At 43.2% G+C, this 27,983-nt stretch overlaps 1 protein-coding gene and 1 long non-coding RNA gene across 10 annotated transcripts in view; one reads left to right on the forward strand and one right to left on the reverse strand.

Moving 5' to 3' along the window:
* CELF2 (CUGBP Elav-like family member 2) overlaps positions 1-27,983 on the reverse strand; it is an 814,024-nt gene that overhangs the window by 209,866 nt on the left and 576,175 nt on the right. Inside the window, exon 1 of one of the 7 annotated variants that reach the window (XM_038530150.1) lies at positions 24,098-24,234. The exons of the other annotated variants lie outside the window; for them this stretch is intronic. Coding sequence (XP_038386078.1) covers positions 24,098-24,105 — 8 coding nt within the window. The 5' untranslated portion in view covers positions 24,106-24,234. Of the gene's footprint in view, positions 1-24,097; positions 24,235-27,983 lie in introns of those variants that run through there. 7 annotated transcript variants of the gene reach the window in all.
* The window catches only part of LOC111091594, a 28,005-nt gene continuing 18,425 nt past the window's right edge, over positions 18,404-27,983 (forward strand). For all 3 annotated transcript variants that reach the window (XR_005355336.1, XR_005355335.1, XR_005355337.1), the window contains exons 1-2: positions 18,404-18,493; positions 24,936-25,051. This is a non-coding gene — a long non-coding RNA (uncharacterized LOC111091594). The remainder of the gene's footprint in view (positions 18,494-24,935; positions 25,052-27,983) is intronic.

The raw sequence follows: 27,983 nt of genomic DNA on the forward strand, positions 1-27,983 counted from the left end.
GGAGACCCAGGATCAGGTCCTGCGTCGGGCTCCCTGCATGGAGCCTGTGTCTCTGCCTCTCTCTCTCTCTCTCTCTCTCTCTCATGGATAAATAAAATATTAAATTTTTTTTTAATTTCAGTTAGTTAACATACAGTATAATATTAGTTTCAGAATATAGTGATTCAATACTTCCATACCTAATCTGCTGCTCATCACAAGTACACTCCTTCATTCCCATCACCTATTTCACCCATCCTCCTACCCACCTCCCCTCTGGTAACCAGGAGATTGTCCTCACTACTTGAGATCCCACCTATTCCCTAGGCTCATGAGGATCACTCTTCTCTCAAGAGCTGAAAAACTATGGACTGATTTTACCAAATAATGACATGGGTTGATCCAAGCAAGAAACCTATTCAGCCAAAGTGATGACCACTGCTACCTCAAGCACTAGTACATCATGGCCTCGGGCCTGCAGTCCTGCCCTGTCAGTATGGTTAAGCCCCCGAGGCCTCACATGTACAGCATATATATTAATAAACAGACTTTGCATGGAATAAGCCTATCAGACCCATCAGAGAAATCTCTGCATCTTAAAAATCATTCAGTGTCAAAAACTATGTCTAAAAGATAGAGTGCTGAAAATGATTTATTTGGATAAGACCTGGCCATGTACTGCTAGTTAAAACTACATGTGGCTTGGTCTTTTGATCTTCTGAAGGATTACCTATAACTTTCTGTGGTCTAGAGTTCCTGCAGAGAAGCAATTCAAATGCATTAATTTACAGTATTGAAAGGATTTTATCTTAGAAATGACTAATGCCATCCCCCCAGGATTATGGCTTTTTTAAAAAAATCATTTACTTTTCTCCTGCCTTTATCATTTGAAAACCAGGATATCCTAGCACCATGCTGGCTGCTATAAGGAGAATGGTCCTTCATGCTTTGTCTTCGCATAACACTTGTCAAAGCATAAATGTCAGGTTTTGAAGGAGAATGGTAGAAGATGTGAAGTATCAACCGATTTTTCACTCCATGATAGGGTGAAGAGACCTTCATGAAATCAATTCCTATGAAAATTCTATTTTTCATACCACTGACAACTAGCAGCACCAAACTGGATTATCAATGGTGATAAGTAACTTGCATCTACGTATATTTTCATCACACATTTCAGTATTTTGTTTCTTAGGGCTATTGTTTTTCCTCTGAAGCTCAGTCAAGTGTCAGCAATGACTCTTTGAGTAGCTTTGAGTAATGGGATCAGCTAATGTTCTGTACATGAAGAAATTCCATATCATTTGCTTCTGTAAAAATACTGCTGCCTGCCATCGGAGCCAGTCAACAGTGATGAATAGCTAAAGGGACAAGTAGGTCTCTAAATTTACTTCATATCTGACAGCCCTTCAGCAGATATGGATAATGGGTCCCTATGACTCACAAATGCAATTCCCTCCTACTACAAGCAAGCCCTTTCTTTTCCAGATGAGAAAGGGCAAGGATTCTCAATGACCCAATACGTTCTTCCCTTCCCCTTTTCAACAACCCAACAAAAATTTGTTAAGCGCCTGTAGTATTAGGTTCTATGCAGCTTCTGGGCTAGATATAAAAAGCTGAAAAAGACACACATCCTTTTAACCATTAAAAGCCTATTAGTATATGGCTTATGACTCTATCTGAATTAATGTTACTAATCAAAATTAAGCTGAAAAAGAATAAATTTGTGTGCATACACATCTCCCTGTTCTAACCCACTGACCTCCAGATACTAATTTGTGTGGCTAATCTGTATGTTGGAAAATCTGCAATATGCTGATCTCTACACATTTATGTAGGGCCACTTTGATTCTCTAGGTATTTAATTTGGATTCATCCATTCAAAAACGTGTATTAAGCCCCTAATATGTGCCAGACACCATGCGCTGGTGTCTCACTGGGGATACGAAACAGAGACACATAGTTATTTACCCACTGAACTGATGAACTTACAAAAACATGTAATTTTGAGGTGTTGGTTGTATGTTTTGGCTGAGCAGAGCTTATAATTATATGCTTCTTACTAAGATTATTGCATTTTCTGCTATGGGTGCTTAGACAAGGTAACATTCTTTCCGGAGTATAAACATTTTTGTGAGGTCCAAGATGTTAGGATACATTTAAATTTCTCAGGTCAAAAGAATGCAAGGGCCTTTGCCAGCCCATTACAACTAGACAATCACTTAGTAAGAACCTTTTCTCTTCAAAATCCACCACCACCATCCACTCACTTAAGCTCTCGCACAGAGAGCAGTGTACAATTGCAACGAAATTCCACTCGTGTGTTTTAACCTCAAGTCCTCCCTGGATTAGAAGTCTATGAGAGTGGAGCTAAGCGACAGTGTTAGCTAGTTTTAAATAGCCATGAGTGACTTACGATGATTCCAAATTTGGCCTTATCAAAAGTTTTGACACATATTTACAATGGTCAAGTTTTCTTCAACATGCTATATATTTATGGATAGTGTCAGTTCTTCCCATCAACACCCCCCTTCATATCAGTTTTATCCTGATATTTTATATAAATACTATTGGCTTCTAATGCTGTGGATATTAAGGAATTATTTTTGTGTTCAAAACCTTTTTTAGGGGTCTTTCTGGTCATTACTTACCCTCATTTGATGTATTGTTTTTACTCTCGGTATGTTCTGTGCAACAGGCCCTTTGCTAGGCACCAGGACTAGGAAGACAAATGAGACACGGAGAATCCTTAATTGAGCTATTATATCATGCTAAAAAAAATTAAGCAGGAGAAATAGGGAGGAACATAATAATCAAAGCGTAGAAGCATTTCCCAGAATTGGATTTGTTATGAGCTGTTTTTGCCCAATTACTACTTTAATTGAACCATCTATAATTCCTTTCACTTATATTTTTAGTCTAGAAGAAGCCAGACACAAGATGTTACACATGAAGCCAGAAGCCAGCACGTTTTTTTGACAGCAGAAACTCCCTCAAGTCTATTAAAATCACCGAAGAAAGAAGAAATCAACAAGTGAGGGTCCTAGAAAATGACATCTGCTAAGTCCAGAACCGTGATTGTGTTTCTTATGTTCCTGGACTGGCTGCATGGGAAGGGGGGAACTGGGGCCAAGGCACAGCCCTAACTCAGGTGATTCTGCACACAGGGACCTAGATCAAGACAGATTGCTACGTGTCATAAGGATTCTCAAGAATCCAGCCCTCCCAGGACACCAGAGGCCCTTCCCAACTTGGATTTAAACAACACTTGCTTCTGATCCAGGACATTTACGACACATAAACATCATCTCCCTACTTGAGTATGCTGTGTGTATGCACAGGTGCACATATGGAAGACCGCCTCTCCAGCCACTGCCTATCCCCACTACTCTGTCTTTAGCATAATTTTAATTAATGAGAAAAGTCCATCGAATGCTATCATCCCCCTCTTCTACCTTCGGATACATTGCTCTATTCCCTTACCAGCCAATTAGTGATAGCATGCGGGAGAATGAATCCTATAATATTCAGTGCCCCCAATTCCCCATGCACCATCTAGTGGTGATGATAATTATATTAACGGTAATGATGATGCTGATGATGATACTGGATGATGATAGTCAATGAATTTCAAACACCTAAACAGGCCATTTTACCAGTGAGTGGAAGAGAATCTTGATTTTCCTTTGGAAACACTTCCTAAGAAATGAAGCGCTCGCATTACCTTGACAAGACTCGCCAAGGTCTCCGGGTTAGAATGCAAGGTAAAGCCATCTATATTTTACAATAAGAAGGTATTGATTCTCCGAGCAATTGAAAATTGCATTTCCCTGTTCACTGGCTTTCCAAATACTGGTAGTAAGACAATAAGGTGCTTTTGAAGTCGGGGCACAAGCTTCAGGCATGGGCTACATGTGTGAAAATGCAATGCTTTTACTTAGTAAGTCTCAGTTCCAAAACTACCCTCCATCATTATTTCCTTTCATTTGCCACGTCTTAGTAAATCATTTTTGCTGTCCAAACCTCTCTTGCCTCCCAGATGCCTACATTAGAATTGATGATTATGAGTGCTTTCCCCTAAATAAGTCTTGTTGTCCAGCTTATTGCCACTTCTTTTCCTCCTCCTTATAAACATAAAGGCATTTCTCTGGCTATCCACCACGTCCCCTTCTTCCTTTGTTATTAAAAATGTAAAAAGCAGCAACAACAAAAAGCCATACGTACAGTCCACTTTGAGCACACTTCTATCACCAGTCGGAAAATCGATGAACCAGTTGGAACTCAACCAACAGCTCTAGTCCTTCCAATTAAATGTGTGTGTGTGTATACAAAATCACAGTTAGAGATCACATGTGCACCTATGTAATACACACACACGTCAATAGAAATACCAATCTGGCCTCATCTTCCCTCAACTTCTGTAGTTTCTGATTCTCTTTCTAAAACTAAATAACTCATAACCTCAAGTTTCATATGTGTCCCAAGTTGCTGATCTCTGGAGAAATGCTTTCCACTTCCCATATTAGACCTTGAAGAAACTAAAAGGCTTACGATCCCCATGGCTGAGACGAACAGCAGCGTGGAGGAGCCAAGAAATCAAGATTCTCTTGAAAAGGCATTAATGTCTAATCAAAACATGCTGTGCGGAGGAGTGTCAGCTCAGAACCTGCACTGACGCAGGACATTTCCAAAATTCTGTTGTATTTTGCATATATTTGAAGGTGCAAATATGGAAAGTCCCCTTGAAGAATGCATATAAGAAATATATAAAAGATCTAAAAAAAACCCCCACCTATCCTGAGGTGTCCCCCAAATATTTCATGTGTTTGCTTTACAAAAACCAAGTCTACCACACAGGTTGCACTGACTCTTGTCGGAGAACTGGTCTCTTCTCCTCGAAATGTTTGATTATTATACATCAACCAAATTCATAAGATGCAACTTCTGCTTTATATGAGAAAAGTCTCTTTCTAAAATGCATTACTGTCTGAGGTATTGATTTGTTCTCAAATTGCTTGTGGAAACACACTGAGTTTCAATGTATCCACCATAAACTCAGGGCATTTTGCCTGTACTACAGACACAGCAGAGGAAGATTCATTCATATGATTTCAATCATTTTTCATCTATAACCTCTATGACATAAGGGCAAGTTGCTTAGTGAAAGAAGAGAATGCTTTCCCATCAGACAGACAAGCATTTACAATCCTCTGCAATCCAGAAACCAAGAACAGTTTCCCATTTAAAGAAAAAGAAAAATAAATCCTCTTTCTAATTGAAAATAGCCGTCCTCTACAACTCTGTTAGGCTTTGCTGGGAAGAGAAACATTTCTTAGTTTATGAGGCAGACTGAATGCGGATCACAGGAAAACTCAGCTCATTCTTCTTATGAGTCAATATTTTTTTAAAAAGATTTTATTTATTTATTTATGAGACATGGGGGTGGGGGGCAGAGACACAGGCAGAGGGAGAAGCAGGCTTCATGCAGGGAGCCCGATGTGAGACTTCATCCCAGGACTCCAGGATCACGCCCTGGGCCGAGGGCAGGTGCTAAACCGCTGAGCCACCCAGGGATCCCCTGAATCAATCTTAACTACACTGACAAATGTTCATCATTTACAAAAGCATCAAAACGGTGCCTCTCATCTCTGTGGCGACCTTCTTTCTAGATTATCACTAGAAGACCTACCTGGCAGATAGGTAAGTGCTTCAATATCATGCCCATCTTTAACAGAGAAAGTTAAGAAATAAAAACATCCAACAGCAAGATGAAGAGTACCACTAGGAGCCCCAGAATAAAAAAAAAATACCAGGGATCCCTGGGTGGCTCAGCAGTTTAGCACCTGCCTTTGGCCCAGGGTGCGATCCTGGAGTCCCGGGATCGAGTCCCACGTCAGGCTCCCAGCATGGAGCCTGCTTCTTCCTCCTCCTGTGTCTCTGCTTCTCTTTCTCTCTCTCATAAATCAATCAATCAATCAATCAATCAATCAATCAATCAATCTTTTAAAAAAAATACCATTCCATTAATGCCACATACTAGTATCTCATCAAAGGATTTCAAATCACTTCCAAATGTCAGATCCCACTGTAGAGACAGACAAGAGTGGAAACCGGAGAACTCATACTAAAGGTTCCACGGTGTGGTTATCTTCTGATCCGCCTGGCCCTCTCTCAACACGCTTGCTAAAAATCCATGTCGTTGTGCCATTTTGAACAGGGAGATACGGTAAAATGTATGCTCTACTACCTTCCCCAAGGGCCTTGGGCCTTATTACTCTTGGCCATGGGGCCAAACTCAGGGCTACAGGATGAGGTGCTGACGGTCAGGCTGGCACACCAGATGAGACTCTTCCTTTGGCCTGTTTGACTCTGCTATTCTACAAGTGGCCTTTTTGGGGGGCACTGTTGAGGATGGAGAATGACCTTGGAGAACACCATAAAGATCACACACACTGGCTGCTGCTTTATGGCCTTCCTCCCTCGGCTAACAGCAGACTCAAGAGACCAAGCCTCCCTCCTTCTCTCTGGTCTCTGATGCTCCGCCTCAGGATGCCACCTCCAATGGAAGTTCTTCTGCTTCTACTTCATGAATTAACATATTTACAAACCCAGCAGTGTCCAGACAGACCAAGCAAAGCCATCACGACGTAGGCGCCTGGACAGGGTCTGGCTGACGTTTAGGCAAAAGATGGGGCAAAGCACACGGGACAGGGTGGCTGAAAACATAATTCTTTCTGTTCCACAACATTTTTTTTCTGTTCCATTCAGAGATAGAAAGCGCCTCTCACATGGAGAAATATATTTTTGTAACACTTCTAAAAACAATGCATCAGCAAAGAAATAACATTAATCTTTCTTGTTTTTTAAGATTTCATTTATTTGAGAGAGAGAGTGCAAGGCACACAAACAGGGGGTGGGGCAGAGGGAGAAGCAGACTCCCCACTGAGCAGGGAGCCAGATGCAGGGCTGGATCCCAGGACCCTGAGATCATGACCTGAGCTAAAGGCAGACGTTTAACCGACTGAGCCACCCAGGGGCCCTGATTTTTCTGAGACATCTATCAAAATACAAAAGCATCAAGATGACAATCTAGGTAGTTTTAGATTGGCTGGATTTCCACGTACTTCCTAGACTCATACCAATAATTCACCTTTGCCAGGAAGGAAGGGAGGGAGGGAGAGGCAGTGAGGAAGGAGGAAGAGAGACAGAGGGGGGAAAAAGAACAGCAGAAAAATACAAAACATCTGCACCCGTTAGTTATGAAAAATAGCAAGCCTGAAGAGCAAAAAATTTGATCACTAAACGAAATCACTAGAAACTCATAAAACTGACAAACCAAAGGAGAAAGTGAGGCTGAAAACCAACCTCCTCTAACCCCAAAGAGGGAGGCAGCCAGTGGTAATGTTGAGAACATGGGCTGCTCTGGAGCACACCTGGGTCACAGCCCTGCGGCTGCCACGTGCCCGCAGGGGACTCTGATCACACTAAATTTCAGATTCTTCATGTAAAAATGAGAGTAGGAAGCAGGTTATATTTAAAGGTGCCTTCAGCTTTAAAGTTCTAGATAGAAACTCGAGCCCATATGCTAGGTATGTGAGGGCCTAAGGGTTCCTGGTACCTCGGACGCCCAGGTGTGTCAGCTGTTCGAGAAACTTCGGAATCAGGGTCCTATCAACAGATCCATGTGTATGTGGCAATTCATCATAAGACTGAGCAACACCAATTAGTGGGAAATAGATGGGTTATTTAGGAGACGGTGTTGGAAAAACTAGCTTTCTATAGAGAGAAGATGTTGGATCGATATGTCCCTGCCATAAAAACAAAACAAATCCCCACAAAGCTCCCCTCCAAATGCCGTCAAGGTGTAGAGGTGAAGTACAACCATAAACCCAACACGAAGAACAACGGGAAAGTATTCTTGATAACTGGGGATGAAGAAGGATTTCTTAAGCATGATGTTTTTCTAAGTCACAAAGGAATACAGTGATGGGCCTGACCTCAACCAAAGATCCCAGACAACACTGATAGAAGATAGCTGACACTTCTAAAAATGGACCAAAGATGAACATCTAGACTATAGAGGAGATCCACAAGAAAAAAGAGAGAAAAATTTGCATAAAATATGAACAAGTGGTGAAGTGTATAAAGAGAAGTTCGAGCTCACGAGCATTCAGAGAAATGTTCATTTAAACGGACAAGGATGCAGCCAGCATCGGCTATGCAAGGGCAAATCCAAGGGAGCCGCATGATGGGAGGACGGGCTGGCTCAGGCACTCCCGTGAGCAGTCCTCTGAGTTTGCGGAGGTGAAGGGTGCTTGTGGCCCATGGTCCCGAGAGCACGACCCCCACAGGCCCGCCCACAAAGCCAGACGAGGACACGCATGTGCACGCCAGCACCACGGCAGGGTTTCTGTGGATGGCACAGCACGCGGTACCCACGAGGAAGGAAGAAGATGCACACTCAGCAACATGAGCAGCCCTAAAACTGACTGGAAGGAAATAAAAAAAGGAACCAGAATCTAGATCATCGCCTGTGTAGATTGCAAAATTCACCCGTGCAAGTGTGTGTTTCCCAAGGACACACATGCATCCAGAGCCACGTTTACTGTGGGATGCCGGTGACCTCTGAAGGGCATGGGAATGGGGCCAGGAGCTGGGTGGGGAGAGAGATGCAGGGCCTGATGGTGGTGACATGCCCTCCCCTGGCTCTGGACACCTGACCGGGTAGGGGGCGGGGGAGCCGGCTGGAGGCCCATGCACTCGGCTCGCCCCAAGACTGGAGTGTGGACAGGATTAGGGCCTGGGAAGCCAAAGCGCTGGACTGCAAGACGTTAGAAGAGGATTCATCAGAGGGCTTGAGATACTTGAACTTCTAGAAACACACACGTTTGCTAAAAATCACAGCCTGGCGTCCCATCGGTAAGGTCGGGGAGTGGGGGTGAATGGGTGATGGGCACTGAGGGGGGCACTTGACGGGATGAGCACTGGGTGTTATTCTGTATGTTGGCAAATTGAACACCAATAAAAAATAAATTTATTATTAAAAAAAATAAAATAAACTTATTGGCAATCTCATAAAAAAAAAAAAGTACGGATCAAACGTTGATACATATTCATCGGGGACTTGGGATTGTCGTAGGCGCAGATTCAAACTTGCTCCTGACGGGCCGCAACTCCCACCGTCCTGACAGCCCCGCTCCCTAAGCTCCCAAATCTGTAGGATTTACTGTAGGAGTCACATGAGGACCTAGAACACTTCCCGTGGGGGTGAAACAGGGATAAAGAGGAAAGGCTTATTTTCAAGAACAAAGGTCACCGGCCGGTGGACCATGGGTCAAATCCTGCTTAAATGATGCTACCGAATTAGCTGCCAACATTTACATTTTGCATTAAGAACAGATTCCTGGTTTGTGCAGAGAACTGGAGAAATCCAGGACAATGGGCCCGCGAGCAGGTGTGCGCCCCCAGGTGTGCAACAGCCCCCCCACCTGCCTGCAGTGCCCTCAGGGCTGCACGGGCGGCGGTGCTGGTGATGCTGCTGCTGCCAGTTACTCAGCACTGGACATGACAGGTGGCCACGCAGCCTGGAGCCACAGAGGAAGCTGGTTGTTGGAGCGGAGCAGGTCACTAATGAAAACGATGTAAGTCTTAGCTTCAAACAAGCGCAGGCCCATTTCAAGTGGGACATCTGGAAGGGCTTTACTCCCTCCGGAATGCACCAGAATTAGCAGAGGAAATGGGGCAGGGAAAGGAAAGCAGTCTGGTTCTCCTGTGTTTGGAAGATATTCAAGCAGATGGGGTTCCATAAAGACCTCTTGGCAGGGAGGTGAGAGCAAGCCTGGACGGAGCAGATGCCTGCGTGCCAGCTATCCTGGTCCCCAGAGGGCCAGTACCCCCTTCACGGTAAATGTCACTACAAACCCTGGTTCCCTGCTCAGCTATTAGCACTGTCCATCAAGAGGACGAAAGCACCAGCAGTGACTGCTTTGCCCCATGTACAGCGCTCATGGCTTAATTTATATATTAATTTTCTCACTCTTGCTTAACACACCTCCTTCAGACATCCTGCGGATGCTGGATCCTCATCCCTGTTACAGAAGTTGTATGGAAATGAAGGGTGGGGGAAAAAAAAAGAAATGAAGGGTGGGTTACGTTCTAAGATTAATAATACAAGTGTTGAGATGAATTTAAATGTCCTTTTTTTTTTTGCTTCATTCTGTCTTTAAAGTGGCTAGTAACTGCCTCAAATGACCAGGGCATACGTTGTATGGTGCACATAGGCATGGACAAGGACGTAATGTCAATTCTTTGCAATGGAAAGCCCTGGTACCAGTAGCAAATGTTCTATCAGAAGACTGGAATCACTACTCATATATGTTTTGTTCTGATTTGTGTTCCATCAGAGACCATGGTTAAGTGAACACACTTTAGTCAGGGAACAGTGAGAGCTGTGAAGAAATCTTAAAGGTAGAAGCTAGCACGTCACTGGAGTGTGATGCCGCCCTGAGTAGTCTACGGGTAAGTGGAGGCAGGCAGGTGCTCCAACCTGGGTGGCGACTGGGCAGGGGTAGGTGCTTGGCCCCGGGGCGGAGGTGTTCACAAGGCGCTTGAAGAGGAGGCCAGTGCGAGGAGCAGGAGTGGGAAACGGACGTCCTGACACAGATAATGAGAGAGGAAGAGGAGGTTTAGTGGGAGCTGGGACAATGAACAGAACATCAATGAGGTTACGGACTCAGCCAGGTACGCGGGTGCCCCGAAAGGAAACAAAGAGTTGACCCGTAGCAGGTAGCTGAAAAACACAACTGGATGCCAGAAAAGGCCAGGGGCTGAGGAGGCATTCAGGGGTCACCGGTGTTCTGGAAATCAATGGAGTCATGGCTGACTCACCCCAGCAGCAGCTCACACTTGTTCTCTGCGCCAGCAACTGCTGCAGATGTACCATCACACAACCTCCGTGACACCCCTTGGAGAAGGGACCTCATCATTCCACTCCACTGACGAGGAGGGGGGGACTTCAAGAAGCAAAACAGCTGATGCAAGGTCATGCCTAGGAAGCTGCAAAGCCAGATACCAACCCAGAGAGCCGGGCGCTGGAATCCCTGCCCTTAATCGCTAATGAGGACCATAAAAAAGAGGACTTAATTTTTCACCCAGTGAAACTGTGGAGGATGTCTTGATCTATTTGCCATCACATAACCCAGCTGGATGTGTGTTTGGATCACTGTTTTAATTCTGCCAATTATGAAATCAGAAGATTGGAAAGAAGATACGGGGCCCACTGCTTTTAGGCGACCAGGGTGTTCATTCTTTCACTGTGGATCTTCAGAGAAGGCGATCATGCACCTGTAAGGAGCAGTCTGCCCCAGGGTCTCACGTCCCACATTCCTCACCAGGTCTCCTGTGTCTGCCACATGTCAGGGCGCCAGGCTACACACCAAGTGCATACGCTGGTGTGAAAGCTTGGAACGTCCCATGGTTGCCCCTGATTCCTGTACCTACCAACTCCACAGAGCATTATGAGAACACGAACTATAGCTTGTTCCTAATGATTTTTTCTCCTTATTGCATTTAGTGGACTTTCTTTCTTAGTTCAAGGGTACTTTGGTTTTTTGTTCTAGAGTATTTCTTCTCTCTCACTATTCCGGGGAAATACATTCAGTTCACAAAATAAACCTCACCAGAACATTCTGTATGTGTTTCTTGAAACTTGAAGCCCAGGTCTGTTTTTTTATTCTTTTTATTTATTTTTTTTTATGTGAAGGTTATAGAACTTGATCATCTGAAAGAGGATTATAATAGTTTATAGCACATGGAAAAATACAAGCAAGTAAGTTAGAAATAGTAGTAGAAAAAGACTCTAAAAATCCCTTTCCTCCAAGTGCATGGAATTAATTGTTTATCATGATGCAACTTATGGTACATTAATTGTAGCATGATGGGAAAACCGTCAACACTAGTGACAATCAGATTAGTGCTGGAGATAAAAGGTGAAGAGCAACGTCCCGGTGTCAGTTCATATTTCCTTGTCTAAGTATTTCTTGTGCTTTTCTGAGTGAAAACAGAAAGACCCACCATAAACAGCATTACTAGGACTTCTCACATTTCAGAATCGGATAAATGTAGGAGTTATTCAATTTTGCTTCATCTAATTTTAAAATATCCAATAATTTATCCTTCTGATCTTAATAACACTGTATCTTGGTATGGTTTTTACATTGATCTCTGGAACTGCCAAACTACATGCATGTGTGAATTTACCCATTGGTTATTATCCATTTATTGGATGTTTATTAGGCTTCTACTAAGGACCAGTTACTGGAACCTACAATTTTGAATACAAATGAATACGTACCAGGACAAGGTTTAATTTAATGAGTCAAGTGCTTTGCAAAGTTTATAGAGGTAATTATGAAGGCCCTCTGAGAGTTACATGCTATGATCCCCATTTTACAGACAAGAAAAATGAGGTTCAGGGAGGTCAAATAAACTGTCACTGTTTCTGTTGAAATTAGGGTTTCAAGCTCAGGTTTTGGTAGTTTAAAATCCTGTGCCCTAAAAAAAAGCACTAGGCTCTATTGTCTCTTGTAAAAGATTAAAATGAATAAAAAATGTATTCAACTATATACTTATGGAAAATAGATAAGAGGAAAAAAATGTAGCCCTGAATGTATAGGAAGCCATCACACAAATGTTACACCTGAGTTGAGTCTTAAAAGACGAGAAACTCAAAGATGGAAGCACACCGTGGGCTTGGCTGTGAGAGGGCAGACCGTTCCTCAAATACCAGTAAGTGGTCTTGGGCAGCTGGGCGATGAGCGTATACAAGCTGCTAACTAAAAAGCTGGAACAAAGCAAGTTGGAACCAAATGGTGAGACGAGTCTGGAAATGCTAAGCAGTTGAGATTTCAGCCAGGGGCCAAGGGAGGTGCTAAAGAAATTCAAATAGGGAATGATGTGCCTGGGTTCTAGAAAAATCCGTGACTTGAATATCGAGGCAGGGAGGGTGACCCCAAAGAGAATAATCTTCCAGCGGGTGGGGTGAGGGTCTGTTCATGCATAGTGAAGAAAAGGTGACTAGGTTTTAAAAAGGCATTTAGTATGAAAACCCAGGATTGAGAGTTCTGTGAGCTGTGGTCGAGGAAGGGAGAAGATGTTAAGCAGGATTTTGATGCGCTGTTTGGGTGAGTTTTTTAAGGCTTCTGCAGACAAATTAGAGGAGGAGTTAGGGATTCCATTTTACATGGAATGAGGCTGCCTGTGGGACATACGGAGGTTTCCAGCAGAAAATTTTGCAAAATTCAAGAAAAAAAAAAAAAGTGGGGCTTGAGATAAGGATTTGGAAGTCGGTGTAGTATGGGTGATGTTTAAAGCCACAAGCATGGCTGAACTTGGCACTTGCAGGACAGCTGGGCTCAGAGTTTCAGGGACAAACACCACATCCCCACCCTCCAAGTTAGAAGCCACATCTGCTTCTGATGCCAGAACAGAAGCCCATGTCTTTTAAAATCTGAGAACTCTTTCATGTAATTAAGCCTCAGTAAGACAGAGTTTAACTTCCAAAAGAATCGATAGCACGGACGTTTGTTCCATATTTAGCTAGGGCAGAAACTGTTTACATAGGGAAAGTAAAGTTACTTTGTGAACTGAGAATTGCTTAGATATTTTAATTTTCTTTCTTACCTCATGCCCCAAAAAACAACCAGTTAATGCCTTTTTCTTTCAATCGATGATTTTAAAACCGGCATATTAGGGAAAGTATCTTGCCATCTATTGAAGATCTATTTTTACCATGGACTGAGAAGCTTAAGTAAACAACAATGGCTATTTTTGTAAAATTATTTCTGCTTATGCAATGGATTCACTGGATTATAGTCTAACGGCGAGTGTCAAACTCTGCAACTTTGCAACCTCAGTGTGGTAAAGAAAAGGGAGAGGGGACGTTCTCGCCCTACACCGTAGCTCAATCAAGAGCTCTGCCATTATAATTAGTTCAATAAAGGGCCCCACTGCTTCTATGTGGAGGAAAATACACTTTTAAAAATACATTTATTATATCTGGACTATAACTTTATTATGGGAGTTCAATGTGTTCTCCCAGGAAACAGCTTTAAACCAGAATACGTCAGCAAATAATGATATTTTCCCGTCATTATCCAAATTGTCAACAAAAGGAAAGATCATTATGATCCCATATAAAAGAGAAAGAATGGAGCAATAAACTAGATACATTTCCCACAGGATGATATTAAAGCAGAATTATTCCAGGCAAGGGACAGACGATCCTGGGTAGGTAGAGGTTGGAAGTTTTTCTGTTGTCAGAGAGGTGAAAATATATACCCGTCAGCCAGTCAGAAAGGGCAAATCTTTGCTGCTTAGAAAGCACAGATGATTTTCTATGAGGAAATTTAGGCTATGCTCCAGTTCAGAGAGAAAGCCACATGTGTGATTGTCTAGTTTTTGCTTCTCTGACTTTGAAATGCCCTCCTGCCTTGGGTTCTAGGATGTACACCGTCCTGAGACTTTCCCTTCTCAGGCTGCTCCTCCTCTGTCTCCGGTGCTGGCTTATTTTCTAGCAGCTGAGAAGTTAAGCTGTTAAATTCCATCAGTCACACGCATGGCTGAAATCATTCCTGTCTACACAGCCACACTTTGTATCTCCACCCTGGCTCGTCCCTTGTAGTCCAGACCTGTGCATCCAATTCCCTATTGGACATGTCCACTTGGGTGTCTCGAAGTCCTGCGGCTCATTCCACAAAGCTAACATGCAGCACTCCTGATCATTCTCTCCCAACCCTGGCTCCCTCCCAGGGACTAGCTTTCCACTTGACCACCATAGTGTCTCCTCAAGGACTTGAGAAGCGCTGGGCCATCACTTATGCCTCTCTCCCTCTCTCACCCTCCAAATATAATCCATCACAATGTCCCATTGATTTCCCCTCTCCATGTCTCCCAAGGTTCAGAAACAAAGTGCTTTAGAAACAATCAAGGTGGGATCCCTGGGTGGCACAGCGGTTTGGCGCCTGCATTTGGCCGCGCGATCCTGGAGACCCGGGATCGAATCCCATGTTGGGCTCCCGGTGCATGGAGCCTGCTTCTCCCTCTGCCTGTGTCTCTGCCTCTCTCTCTCTCTCTCTCTCTGTGTGTGTGACTATCATAAATAAAAAAAAAAAAAGAAAGAAAGAAAAAAGAAACAATCAAGGTCTCAAAATCTAGATGGCACCAAAGGTATTTATTTAGTGGATAAAGTAACTTCTTGGCAAGCTCTTTTGACATTTTGTCATCTGCATTTTAATGTAGGTTTTGTTTCACCACATCAAATCTTTCATTCCATAAACGAGAAGAAAACCAGGCAGCTGGTATATGAGATCTCTCAGTATTATAAACACAGAAGGAGAGGTAGCTTTTCCTGCCTCTCCCGACCTATATGTTCACTGAGTTTGAACATACCTGAATGCTAGCCACTTCTCTGCTTTGAAAATGTCTCATAATACAAAAAATGCTATGAATCCTCTTTCTGGACAGGAACACGTACATTATTATATTCATGGACTTAGATGTAATAATGTTCAGCTGGTGGTTGGGGGAGGTGAAGAACAGAAGATGGGGTGTCATTTTTTCTTTCAGGTGCAAGAATGAATTTCATGAACTTCCAAGGGTTCCTTTTCCATTTCCTAGAGAATACAATCCACCTATATTTATTAGGAATGTTTAGAAGGCCCTGCACAAAGAAGGCCCCGTGTCACTTGTAAAGAATATGTTCACTTTCTAGGACTGGAAAAGGAGAGAGAAGCATTTTGACAGTTAATGGCATCCTCGGCTAATAATCCCCAGCACCACCCTGTTGGCCCTGAGTGATTACTCATGATAAGTATAAATTGCGTTTCTGATCATCAGGGATGGTTATGCAATACATACTGAAATCAGAATTCTATCATTTAAAATGGTAGCAACCTCCCACTTTATAAGAAAGATGGTAATTTACACAGCAGTGAACAGAAATAAGATATTCCATGAAGAAAAGCCAAATATATGGGGGTAATAACATAGGAATGTGTTGAGCTGAGAAATAATTTTACGTGATCATGAGTCACAGTGACCATAAAACTTTGGTCAAATTTAACGGATTACATTGGTGTTAATGCCATCACTACTCAACCAAAAGCAGAAATAGAAGAAAGACCTAGAACTCCATGTGCAGGCGCTAGTCTTCTTTTTAATCCGGCTCTGAAATGTGTTTGTCTTAGGCAGAAACCTAGTAAAACGCCAATGAAGAGGAAAAAAACAAAATCGACCCCAAGATAATTTTAAATGAGAAATAAAATCTGGAAGGAAGCCATGCCAGAATTTATTGAAAAACAGATTTTTCTCCTTCAAAAATGTTATTAAAAAAATACGAATGTTTTTGTGACTTATTGCCAAGTTTATTTTATAGGCTCTCTGCTACTCAGATGTACCATACTGTACAATGTGATGGATGGGGGCTATTAATCATTTTTACTGAAGAGCAGAACAGCCCATGCTACGCACTACTATTAAAAAGGTGAGGTATTCTGAGAGTACATTCATTTCCTCATAAAGTCACACGTCACATATCCCCTGGATTTTCAAATAGTTCCTTCCGACGGACTCACATACTCCGCCAGTCCTGAAAGATGGGCTGGCTGGTGGGAAAGAGCTGTCGGGTTGCCCCAGGAGGACAGTCCTAATTCTCTGGCCAAATCTCTACCTGAAGGTCTCCCTGTGCTTTGGGCAGTACAACCTTATTTGTATTTCTGTCTGTTATCTGCATTTTAAGTCAAACACGGTTTTACATATTTTCTTACATTGCTTCCCAGCTTGGGGAAGGCCTGGAGCGTGCATGGGCGCCTGTCCACTCTCAGCCCTGGCCGGCTGCCCGGGGGGTGTTACCCCTGCAGGCAGAGTCCAGGGTTGGTCCAAGCAGCTTCCCCACTGTGGTCAGCCCCGCAGCTAGTCACACTGAAGAAGGACTGGGAGAGGCCGTCCACAGATAGGAAGATCGGAGACACTACTGAGTGGGGTCTTAATTATTGTTGCAGAGAAAAATAATACACTCATTACACATATCTGTACATATCACAGGTTCCCTGTCTTAGAGTTTTAAAAAATGAGAGCGAGCCCATGATAACTGCTTCCTCTCTCCGGGGACAGTCTACGATTTCACAGGCTACCATCTCTTTTCCCACATTTGCTTACTTTTTTTCCCCCTCCCCTTCCCACTAAGTCCTCCTTTTTTGAAGCTAGCATCTTCATCTCTCTCCAGCACACCACGGGCTGAGCTGACATCCAGGTTCTGCTGCCCTGGGGGGTGAATGTGCAGAGCAAAAGGGAGAAGCAAGCACCTCTCTCCACCTGCTAAGGCTTGTACACCTGAGTCTACTGCTCTGGGCTGAACCAGATCTAAAGGCACACTGGATCCTGACCCTTCACTTATAGAAAGAAGAAGAAATGGCTCCTGAGGGCCTGTCTCTGTCCACAGCAAAGAGCATTCTATTGACCAGTATCTTTATCCCAGTCCTGCCTGGTCCATTCAATACAACATGTCTGGGTGCATAAAAACCACCACCACCACCACCAACAAAAACCAGTTCACTATTCAAAAAAACAAAACTCTCAATCTTTAAATCTTTACTCACTGTCTGGCTTTCTTTGAATAATCATCCTGAATCTGCTTTTCTGGTTAGTGTCAGGGAACAACATGTCATTTACTGGTGAGGCCTCATCACCTCTGATGAGTGGTCACTGCCTGTCAGATTTTAACACCTGAAGCACAATCACAGAAGTGCAACACCCAGCCTTACATGACTTATCATGTTAGAATTTCATGTGGTTGGGGGCAAGATGGGTCATATTCCAGAAGGCCAGCACTTGGAGACGATACCGACCTAGGACCAATCCAGGAAGGCCTTGATTACATTACAGGGGACTGTAATGGCAGAGTTTATCAGTTGATGAGAGAGACCCAGCGGTTGGGGATGTTCCTAGCAGGTTAGCATAGAATTAGAAATAGAAAACCCCAGAGAAACTCAGGTCCCAGCAGGATCCTAAAAACAGGAATGGAAGAACAGGTCATGGTACGTGCAGGCGTTGGTCACAAGGAAACGATATAAAGATTCAGATTCTAGAACCAAGGCAGAAGATCTAAAGCATATAGTAAAGGTGGCTTGCGACCGATCTCCTGAATGCTGGACTCCTTCAAATCCCCTGGTCCTAGAGTTTAGGGTAGAGTGGAAGCCTATTATATTGGGAGGCAAGTGTTTTTCGGTTAAAGAATAGAACCAAGCAGATCATTTTATTGGGTATTTTAATCTTCCCAGGCCAGATTTCCATCTCCCAGCCATCTCTCTTACCCTACACTCCCCTATTCATAAATTGACTTTAAAACCTTTCTGATCTTTCTTCACATAGATCAAGAGTAGGCAAAGGGCTTTGAAAAGCAAATGGAATGACTTTATGGATACATAGCCAAAGGGAAGAGCTATAAGCATTTTTAAAGGTAAGTTTCTTGTATTAACAGTTCAATGAAATAATTCTATCTTTGCTCTCGTGATTTTTATTATAATACCCGCAGACCGCAAAAAAAAAAGAAAAAAAAAAAAAAGAATGGGAAGGTCAGCCCAACTTTTGTTGGGATACTAATGGGAAATGTTATAAAATCACTAAATGGCACGAAGATACAAAAATATGGAAATCGTCAAGATAAAACACGGTCAGGAGAATTTTGTGAGGAACAATAGTAGTCCTCAGACCACATTTTTTGAACCAGTGATTAAAAACTTCATTTCCTTGTTGGCTTTAACATCTAGCAGATTGGCATGCGTTTGAAAGCATAAGGAACTAGTACTAAAGAAATGCAAGAAGGAGAAGGATTTGGTTAGTAATAAGCTTATTTCAGACCTCTTCAGATTAAGGTCAAGTATAAAATTCTCATTAGTTTCCAGTTTATTTAAATCAGGGCTGCTGTGATTTGAAAGTCACCTCCATCATCCCGAGCTGAGAAGTGCGTCCACAGGGCCCAAGCGGAAAAGTTACCTGTGGTTTCCTCTTTTACAAAAGATACTTAGAATCCTGGGACCTAAGATTTTTTTCAGATTTATTTTGAGAGAGAGCGAGAGCATGAGGAGGACCAGCAGGGCAAAGGGCACAGGGAGAGAATCTCAAGCAGACTCCACTCTGAGTGCTACACACAGAGCCTGGATCATGACCCTGAGACCACGACCTGAGCCAAGATCAAGAGTCAGATGTTTAACCTACTGAGTTGCCCGGGTGCCCTGATTTTTTTTTTTCTTTTATATCATTTTGGTTGAATTCTCTGAAAAGGGGTTCAGTGGAGAAAAGCCTTGCCAAGCCCCCCACTCTGGCCAGCTCTCCAAACCTGGGCTGCCTTCAATTAGTGCAGGAAACAGACTGGAGAGACAGCCGCCTTCTCCCTCTTTGATTGTTAACTGCTTTCATATTCCATTTTATTTAAGATACTTAATTTGTTTTTAGTGATTTACTCTTCTTTGTAATTAGATGTAGCGATTAGCAAGCATCTTTTCTTTGGCAATGCAGTTTCCCTGCAACGGAAATGAGCTTAAGTCAACATTACACTTACCGCTACTCAGTGTAAGGATTTGTAAAGGCGAAAACCACCAACTAGACTCCCTCTCTTACGATTAAGTAAATGCAAATGAGAGGTAAGACAAAGAAAGAAGTAATTAGTAGGAGGGAGGAACAAAATGGAGATTTTTAAATGCAGAATCCATTCATAACACTTCTCGAGAGAGCTGTTCTAATAGATTACCTTGCTGAAATGCATTATTTAAGTCTTGGCTGTTTGGAGCGAGAGGTAAATGCATCCTCTCCGCACCGGGGCGCATAATGCCTTTGGAATAAATGCAGGTCAACGTGAGGCTACTTACTTGTCTTTGCAAAATCAGATCTGATGTCAGCACAAAGGCAGGAGGAGATAAAAGGGGTTATTAATACCTAAGAATGTGACACAGATGCCCAAGCATATTGCGTGACAATATAGAATAAATAAGGCAAAATGTTAAATTGTCAAGACCAGGGGCTCTGGCTCTTTCTCTCTCTCTCTCTCTCTCTCTCTCTCTCTCTCTCTCTCTCTCCCCTCTTTCTCTCAATAGTTTTACTGTAAAAATCAGCTAAAAAGAAATGGATCCTCTTTCACAAAAGAGTCTCACAAACGGTTTCATCCCTTTTGTCCTAAGTGCTGGTCTTATATTTTGTAAGAATTTCATCTCAATGTCTCCTGTCATCATGATGAATGCTGGAGCCTGGCTTCTCCTACTGGGGAGAGTATCGCATGTCTGCCTCTGTCACTCTTTTTTTTATTTTTTTCTGGTCTCCAAACAAAAATTCCACCACCGCCTTTTTCAAGTTGAAAGGCAATAGGGCCTTTTCCCAAGCTGAGAGGCCGTTTCCAAGTGACAACTCCTTGTCACAGTTAAAATGTGAGCAGAGGACCCTGAGATTTACATGCCTCTGGTAAATGGGAGCTGTCCCGGCCCTCTGCGGGTCACGGATTAAAACGTCCCTTGTCCCTCGGCTGCATCCTGGCTACAGGTAAACCATCACAAGTGAATGGAGAAAATAAGCCAACCCTGGAGAGATGAAGCAGGAGCAACATGCAATCACAGACGGCACTCGACATTTCAGTCCAAGTGACATATTCTGGAATTAGGCAGCAGACAACCAGTTTGCTGCTAAAAAAAAGAAAAAAAAAAGGCAAGGATTCTCCTTTTAATTAAATCACAAATTCTGGCGCATACTTGGGCGTGTGTGAGTTTACCTGTGTGCATGCGCATGCCTCTTCCACAGTGGGGAATCTCAAAATATTTTGCTCACAAGCAGAGGAAGAAACTCCATTTTGTAAATCCCCTGCACAAAGTATCACAGGCCAATGTGTCAGGGCCTCTGCTGACGGCGGTGCGTAATTAAAAATATCCGCGCACACACACACAAATGAACATAGATACAGCTAAAAAGGATGGATGATTGATAAGAATCATAAATAACTTCCGAGATCAAAAGCAAATCGAATCCAGTTATTACTCTACCAAAAATATCAAAATGTAATTATACTGTTTTCACACATCATTATTTGCCATTCTGGGGAATTAGAAGGGACACATTAATTAATGGACAAAATGATATTCAATTAAAACAAGTGCAGTGCATCCTTCAAGGGTTTGCACTAGAATTCTCGCCCACGTCCCCCACTCTAGGAGTTTCCTGCACATGTTTGTGAGATGCTTAAGGTTTATCGCCAGGGACGTATTCTTGTGGAGATTCAGAAACCAAATGACAGACACTCTGGCAGGGACACATAGCAGGCAGGCCTTTCCCACAGCTCTTGTAAACACTCTCTTTTTTTTTTTATCTTCAAAAATAAATCAGCAAATGTATTTAACATGGAGGCATCGCTCTTGCTTCCATTTGCTTTTTTTTCCCCCCTTCCAGAGAAAATGTTTTCAGGAAAAGGCTGGTTGCTATGGAAGCTTTATTGTAGGCCACTTCAGTATTAGAAGGTTGGAAAACATTCAACCATTTCAAGTCACCTGATCTACTAAACATTCCCAAGTTCATTATAATAAGAATGAGGAAGAGGCGGACAAGGTGATTTCAAAAAAAAAAAAAAAACCAATGCAGCGCTTTGCCCATAAATGGACAATGCAGAGCCTAGTAACTAGGATCTCTGTAATCACTACTGCTTCCTTCAGACACACTTTTCTTTCCAAAGCTACTCTTCTAAATGATGGTATTTTAGGAAAATGACACAGATTCTGAGATTTCTAAGATAGCACGCTGTCCCTGTCACTGTTATGTACTTAGTGTAAAGTTAATGCCCCGCAGTTCAATTCATTCAGGCAACTCGGTCTCCAGCAAGTTAATTTGCCATAGAGACACGTTTTCATAAACATGAGTACAAATAAAGCTCTGGAATCCACCAAAAGTAGTTTTCCAAACTGGCGTGAAAAATGGAATGGCTTCCAACCTACCATTTGGACGTCTGGTCTCTGAGAACTCATGTGGGCTGTCATGTGGTCGATAGGATCTCATCCCAATACCATTAGCAGAAATGAACTGTAACCAATTGTAAGTGGCTACTAATTGCCCATGACAATGATGGAAAATACCGGCTCAACCTCAGAATAGTTCATTTAGTCTGTGTGGTAGAGGTACAGTCTGAAGCTATCATAATTCTATCACAAGCTGACCTTATTAATTAGCCATTCTGGAGTTCTAGCTGTAAAACAGAGATCAAGAAAGCAGTGGTAGGCTGGGATTGCACTGACAACTTGGGTTGAGTTCATGAAACTCATTGGCTGATTGAGCTGGAAAAAAAAGGGGGGGGGGCTGGATAAACAGAAGTAAAAAAGAAGTTGTTCCTTGGTGAATTCAAAATTGCTCAAATTGTTCTATGTGTGCAGATTATTATGAGCATCAAGTTTGTTGGGCCCATCAGAACAATTTCACCGGGAAGCCCCATTTTATGGCATCTCTCATACTCTTCTTCGGCTCCATTCCTAGTTTATATGGTGCAGATTTTCTTTAAATACCAAAATAAATTAAAACTGATCCTAGTTTGAATTTCACAGTACCCTTTGTGAGGGCAGAGATACCCTGCGGTGAAAACAATGTTGCCTGTCAGGACTTTTAAGGCTCAACTCCAACCTTGGGAATAGTCAGTTGGAATTTGCACATTAACGAATCCCCAAACACCAAACTGTTGCCATATGATAAGCACCCTCTGAAAAGGGAATAGGCCAAGTGTCCCACAAGATGACTGACAGCAGCATTAACTCCTTCTTCTGTCAAGAAAATCAACAGACTACAGATGAAAAAAAAAAAAAAAGGCTGGAGGAGACCATTATAAGTGACCACATCATTCTGCAGCTATTGGCATGCTAATTCCCCAATAGAATGGGAAATTAAGACTGATGCCAATCACGATGCACAGCCTCCTGTCACACCCTGGAAGGGACTGCAGTGGGCAGCATCCAAAATGCCAGAAAGCGCATCTCCTCTTTAATTGAGAAGTGTGCAAAGGAAAGTGAAGCTGCAAATTCAAACATGGCTCAATTCAAACATGGCTCAAATTAAGCTCTCTGGATCCCGTGTGTGGACGGCTCTTCACGCAACTGTGCGGGTAGGTATGCATTTATCAGTCTGTGATGCCATGGCTTGAAATCAAGGAGCGAGAGGATGGAGCGGTCTTCACAAGACCCTCTGGCAGGAGCCTGGCTCTGTCTTGGTCATGACCATTCCAATGAAGGGCACTGGAAGTTGTATTAAACTTCCAGATGTTTTGAAAAGTAGAGAGGAAGAAGCCTTGACCATTGTGTGGTGGTAAGAAAAATGACCTAAAATGTGCAGGTTAAGATGGGTGGGGGTGGTGTATTGGGCACCGTTACTTCTGTCCTTCGATTATTTTAATTCTCTGGGATGTACCTGTGTCGGATTTTGCAAGATAGGTAATTCATCTGATAGTCCAGATGAACTTCTGGGTACACGTCTGGTTCAAAAGAGAACCCCCAAAGTGTGGTTTATTACTTTCTAGGACATCGATCAGTTCTATGTACAATCAAGAAATTTTATTCTAATATCCGTTTCTAAATGTCCATAAATACCCGGTTACTCAAATGCTCTGCAAATCTGTGTTAACCACCTTCCCGGCTTCCTCCCTGATGAGTCCAATAAGTCTCTGGCACTTGGTCATTCTTTCCTTGACTGAGAGCTATTTGACAGTTTTCGAGACAATTCTGACAGGAAGGTCACTTTTAGTCATTGGGGAGAATGCTTACCTTTCTCCTCCATTTTTCTATGGGTTAAATTTTTCCACAGGTTAAATTTTACAAAATGAGTTCAGAAACTACTATATATATAAAGAAAACCAACCACTTTTCCCCCCTCCATCTTTGATTTAACTTTTCCTTGTATTGCTCTCCTATCAGCAGAGAACATGCTCATTTGACTGCAGGAACCTACATTTTAATATTTCCTCACAAGTAGAGTTTAGCTACTTAAAAAAAGCTAGGAAAGGCATTAAAAGAGAAGTCAGAGCACATTAATTTTCTCTGAGGGGCTGTCTCACGTGTTCATGGCCTCTTTTCTTGTAGGTCCTGGCCATGTGGGTCAGTATTCTCTCCAGGCCAAAAGAGGTTGATTAACTTCTATAAAAGAGGCCATGTTTCTCACAAAAGTCTCCGTTCTTTTGCTGCAGGGCCCCCAGGGGCCTCACCCACATCTCCTGAGAGACCCACAATTTCACATTGTGACCTCAAATGCAGCAACACCACAGTGGTTTGCTACCATTGAGGGGACCTGTGTCTGTGGGGTGGGGGAGGCCAGCTGTCCTCCAGCATGAGCCCATTACCTCAGGAAGCTAGTAGGACAAGAGTTGCATCAAACATTCATGCTGTGGGCATACTGCTCTATACCTTTTCCTTGAAATCGTCCTTTTCGGTAGGAATTTCAGAAGGTAACTCAGTTAATTGATACTTAAAAGTCTACACATGACTGTACGTGAACTAAGGGTGATAAAGGAACGATGGCGAATGTAACAGTTCCATGTCTTTTTAGAAAATAGGACCACATAACGGAAGCTTTTGGCAACAGAAGAAAACATCCAGCCTCAGATAACCATCTTTAGCGTCCGGATATATTTCAATCCTGTATTTTTAAGTTTTTTGTATACACACACGTACGATTTTTCATTTAAACGACATCCATTTCGCCTATAAATTGGTGAGGGGAAAGTCTAGCCATCATAGAAATGCTTGTGAAATTCTACTGGATTACTTATGTCCATCCTAGTCGAGTTCTGACAAATAGAAAAAGTAGATATTAGCCATTTTTCCTGATTATTCTAATTATAAGTGGCTGCAAGGTATTCCATTAAGTGGAAATGGCATATTTTTTTTTTTTTTTAGGTATTCCCTTACTGCTGGATATTTAAATTGCTCCTAATTTCTCATCGGCATAAATAATGCTCTGACTTCATTACCTATGTTCCCAAATTACAAATCTATCTTCTGGTGATTTCTAGGTGAGTCTGTTAAAACATCTGAATGTTGTATAGAAACCTACGTTTCTTTTTTTTTTTTAACTATGAGGTAGAAGAAACACGTAAATTCTTTAGATTTCTAATTGGGAAGAGGGAAGGGAAGTTTCTTAAAAAGAGAAATATCCAGGATTGGACATGATTTACTCTGTAGTCTCCAATTCGCTCTGGAAGGAAAATGCTACTTATGTTCGTATAATCATACACATATATAGAAATCTTCCCTCCAACTTGCCAGGTCTCTGAACTGCCTTTTGCTCCTGACTCCATCAGAGTTAAAACGCTCCAACCGACCCCTGACTGCTCCTCCTTTTTTTGCTAACTGCTTACTCCATAAACCTCTTGCTGTCTGGCTTCTGCCTCCACCAGCCACTGAAGGGACTCTTCTCAACATCACATGGTCCCACTCCTCTTTAAAACTCATGCTTCCTTCACCTTCCATGACCGTGTTCTGGAGTCTGCTGTCCCCTCCGCAGGGGGCCCCTCAGCCTGCCCTTCTCAAGGTTGGGTTGTAGGAGCTCTGACTATCCTTGACCTCCTCCTAGCACATACCCTCTCCTTGCCATGTTGCACTATCTCTAGACTGGAGCCTAACTCCAATGCTTTCGGTTACCATACCCTTTGCACCTCCCTAGTCCTACAGGTACCTTGAGCTAAGTGAGTGTAAAACTGAATCTGTCATCTCTGCAGAGGTGGTGCTGTTTGACTCGTGAGGCTAGGTCAGAGAACGCCATGCGGCTCTTGCCTGGTGCCACTGGAACCCTCCCCCTACAGAAGCGTCCTCTCTGCAAACCCAGGAGCCATGCTGCAAGAAGCCCAACAAGCATGGCAAGGCACAGATGTGCACGAGCCACCAGCTCCAGCTGAGCCCGGCTTTTTGGTGAACCGATCCTACACTTCAGAGGGCAAAGATTCTCTCCTCTGAGTCCTTTGTCTGCTAGGCCTTACCCTGGCTGTAAAGACTTACCACAAACAGGAACATAGTTTCTAACAGCTCCATCCCTGAGATGACTCTAGCTCTCCCTTAAAGTATCTGCTAAGAAAAACTCAAAGCTGCCAAAACCATTTACCATTTGTTCCAGTATCTGTAGATGGATTTTGTCTCCTAGCCTCCGTGGAGGGCAGGAGCCTAACTTCCATTAAGCACCAGTTAACAAACCCAGGTGGGTGTCACATGGACCAATCCCCTCCTCCTTCTAGCTTTCTCAACATTTTTCGCTTGCCTGACTCTGAGCCCCAACCACCCACTCCCCATTCTGTCATTCTCCATTTAAAACACCAGTCACCTCCGTACAAATCAAAGTTGAGCTCAGCTCATGCTGGACTCTCCCACTGCAGTACTATACTACTGATTAAAATCTGTGCCGACCACTTTAACTGGTGTGGGCACTGGTTATCTTTGACACACACATGTAAGTGAAGAAGATGCCAATGATTCCAGTCCTCAGCCCACTGAGACCCTGGCAGTCATCTGAACCTTGCCGGCTGAGGCCTCGGACATGGTCTCTGACCCCTGTCCACATTCCTGATCCACAGATTGCACGGTGATAGGGTCACTGTTTTACGCCACAAAGTTCGGGATTATCTGTTACACAGCAAAGGTACCTGCTACGCCCAACAATCCCACCAGTTTGCCTGGCTCCCCCTGCCACCTGAGGCCTAGGTCTTAGCAGGTTCATTCACACTCTTGCAGAGTCTAGGTGAGCAGCAGTATCTCACACTGACTCTGCTCCTGTGTTTGGTCTCCTCTGCATCCTGGTCTCCTATCCATTCTGCATATTACTGAATTAATCTTTTTAAACCATAGGCCTAACCCTGTCACTCCCCTGTTACAAAGCCTTTAGTAGAAGACCTCCAACGTCTACATGGAAAAGTGCAAACTCTTTAGCGCAGCATACTGTCCTCTGAAATGTGGCCCAAATTTGCACTCCCTGCCTCAGTTCCCATTTTCACTGCCCGTTTCAACCCAACTGGATTAGTCACTCTTCTCCAGAGATGTCCAAAACTCTTCCACGGCTTCGCCTTGCTTTGCCTCCAATGTCTCTTCTCACGGCCACGAGGCTACGTTCACGCTTCCTTTCATGCCCACCTCTCCCTCACCGAACGTCCTCAGCATTTAATCGCCTTCATTCTGCTCTGTCCGCCTTTCATCTTGTAAGGATATTCGGTTTTGCATTTCTCTATCCCCTGTGCCTAATACACTTCCTTGTACCTCAAGGACATTCAGTATTTCTGTCATTGCTCAGAACGTGTCATTGGAAGGAGAAAAAAAAAAGTGTCATCGTCTGGTCTGGAAATTGTTTCACCTTAACATTTAACAAACATGAATAAAGTGCAAGGCCATCGGAATGTTCACTTTCAGTTCGTCCTTTGGAAGCTCTAGGCCACCTAACTCTAGGTTAAAAAAAGAATAATAAAGGAAAAAGAAGCTTCGAGCGTGGTTTGGGTTTTTAGGTGCCTAGAGAAGAGGTCTGTAAAGGGACGTACTTTTGCTAGTGCTGTGTGGTGACACAGATGGTTTAAAATGCATGCGTCATGAACCCATTTCTGGGGGGTATGTATTGTTGCGATAGGCCAGTTACTCCTACTGATCAGATAATACGGAGTCGGATCCAATCATAAATGGGATGCATCTCATTCCAGGCCCTGCTGGGAGGCGCTGGCATTTGATAATGAAATGATGGACAGATGCGACTTGTGCAGTAACAAGGCCATTTCCCACGTCACTTGCAAATGCCTTCGGACAGGTGTAATTTCGGAGGGGAAGCCAGGTGCTAATTTCCTTCACCTGCGCAACTCTGGCTCGCTCCTTCCAGTGTGCAATGACATACGTGTTCCCGCCTCTTGCATCAAAACTGGGAGTTTTGAGGTTTAAAATTAAAGTGTTTTTCTTCACAGGGGATGCTAGATTATCCTC

This window comes from Canis lupus, chromosome 2 (genome assembly GCF_011100685.1).
Source record: "Canis lupus familiaris isolate Mischka breed German Shepherd chromosome 2, alternate assembly UU_Cfam_GSD_1.0, whole genome shotgun sequence".
Lineage (NCBI taxonomy): Eukaryota > Metazoa > Chordata > Mammalia > Carnivora > Canidae > Canis > Canis lupus.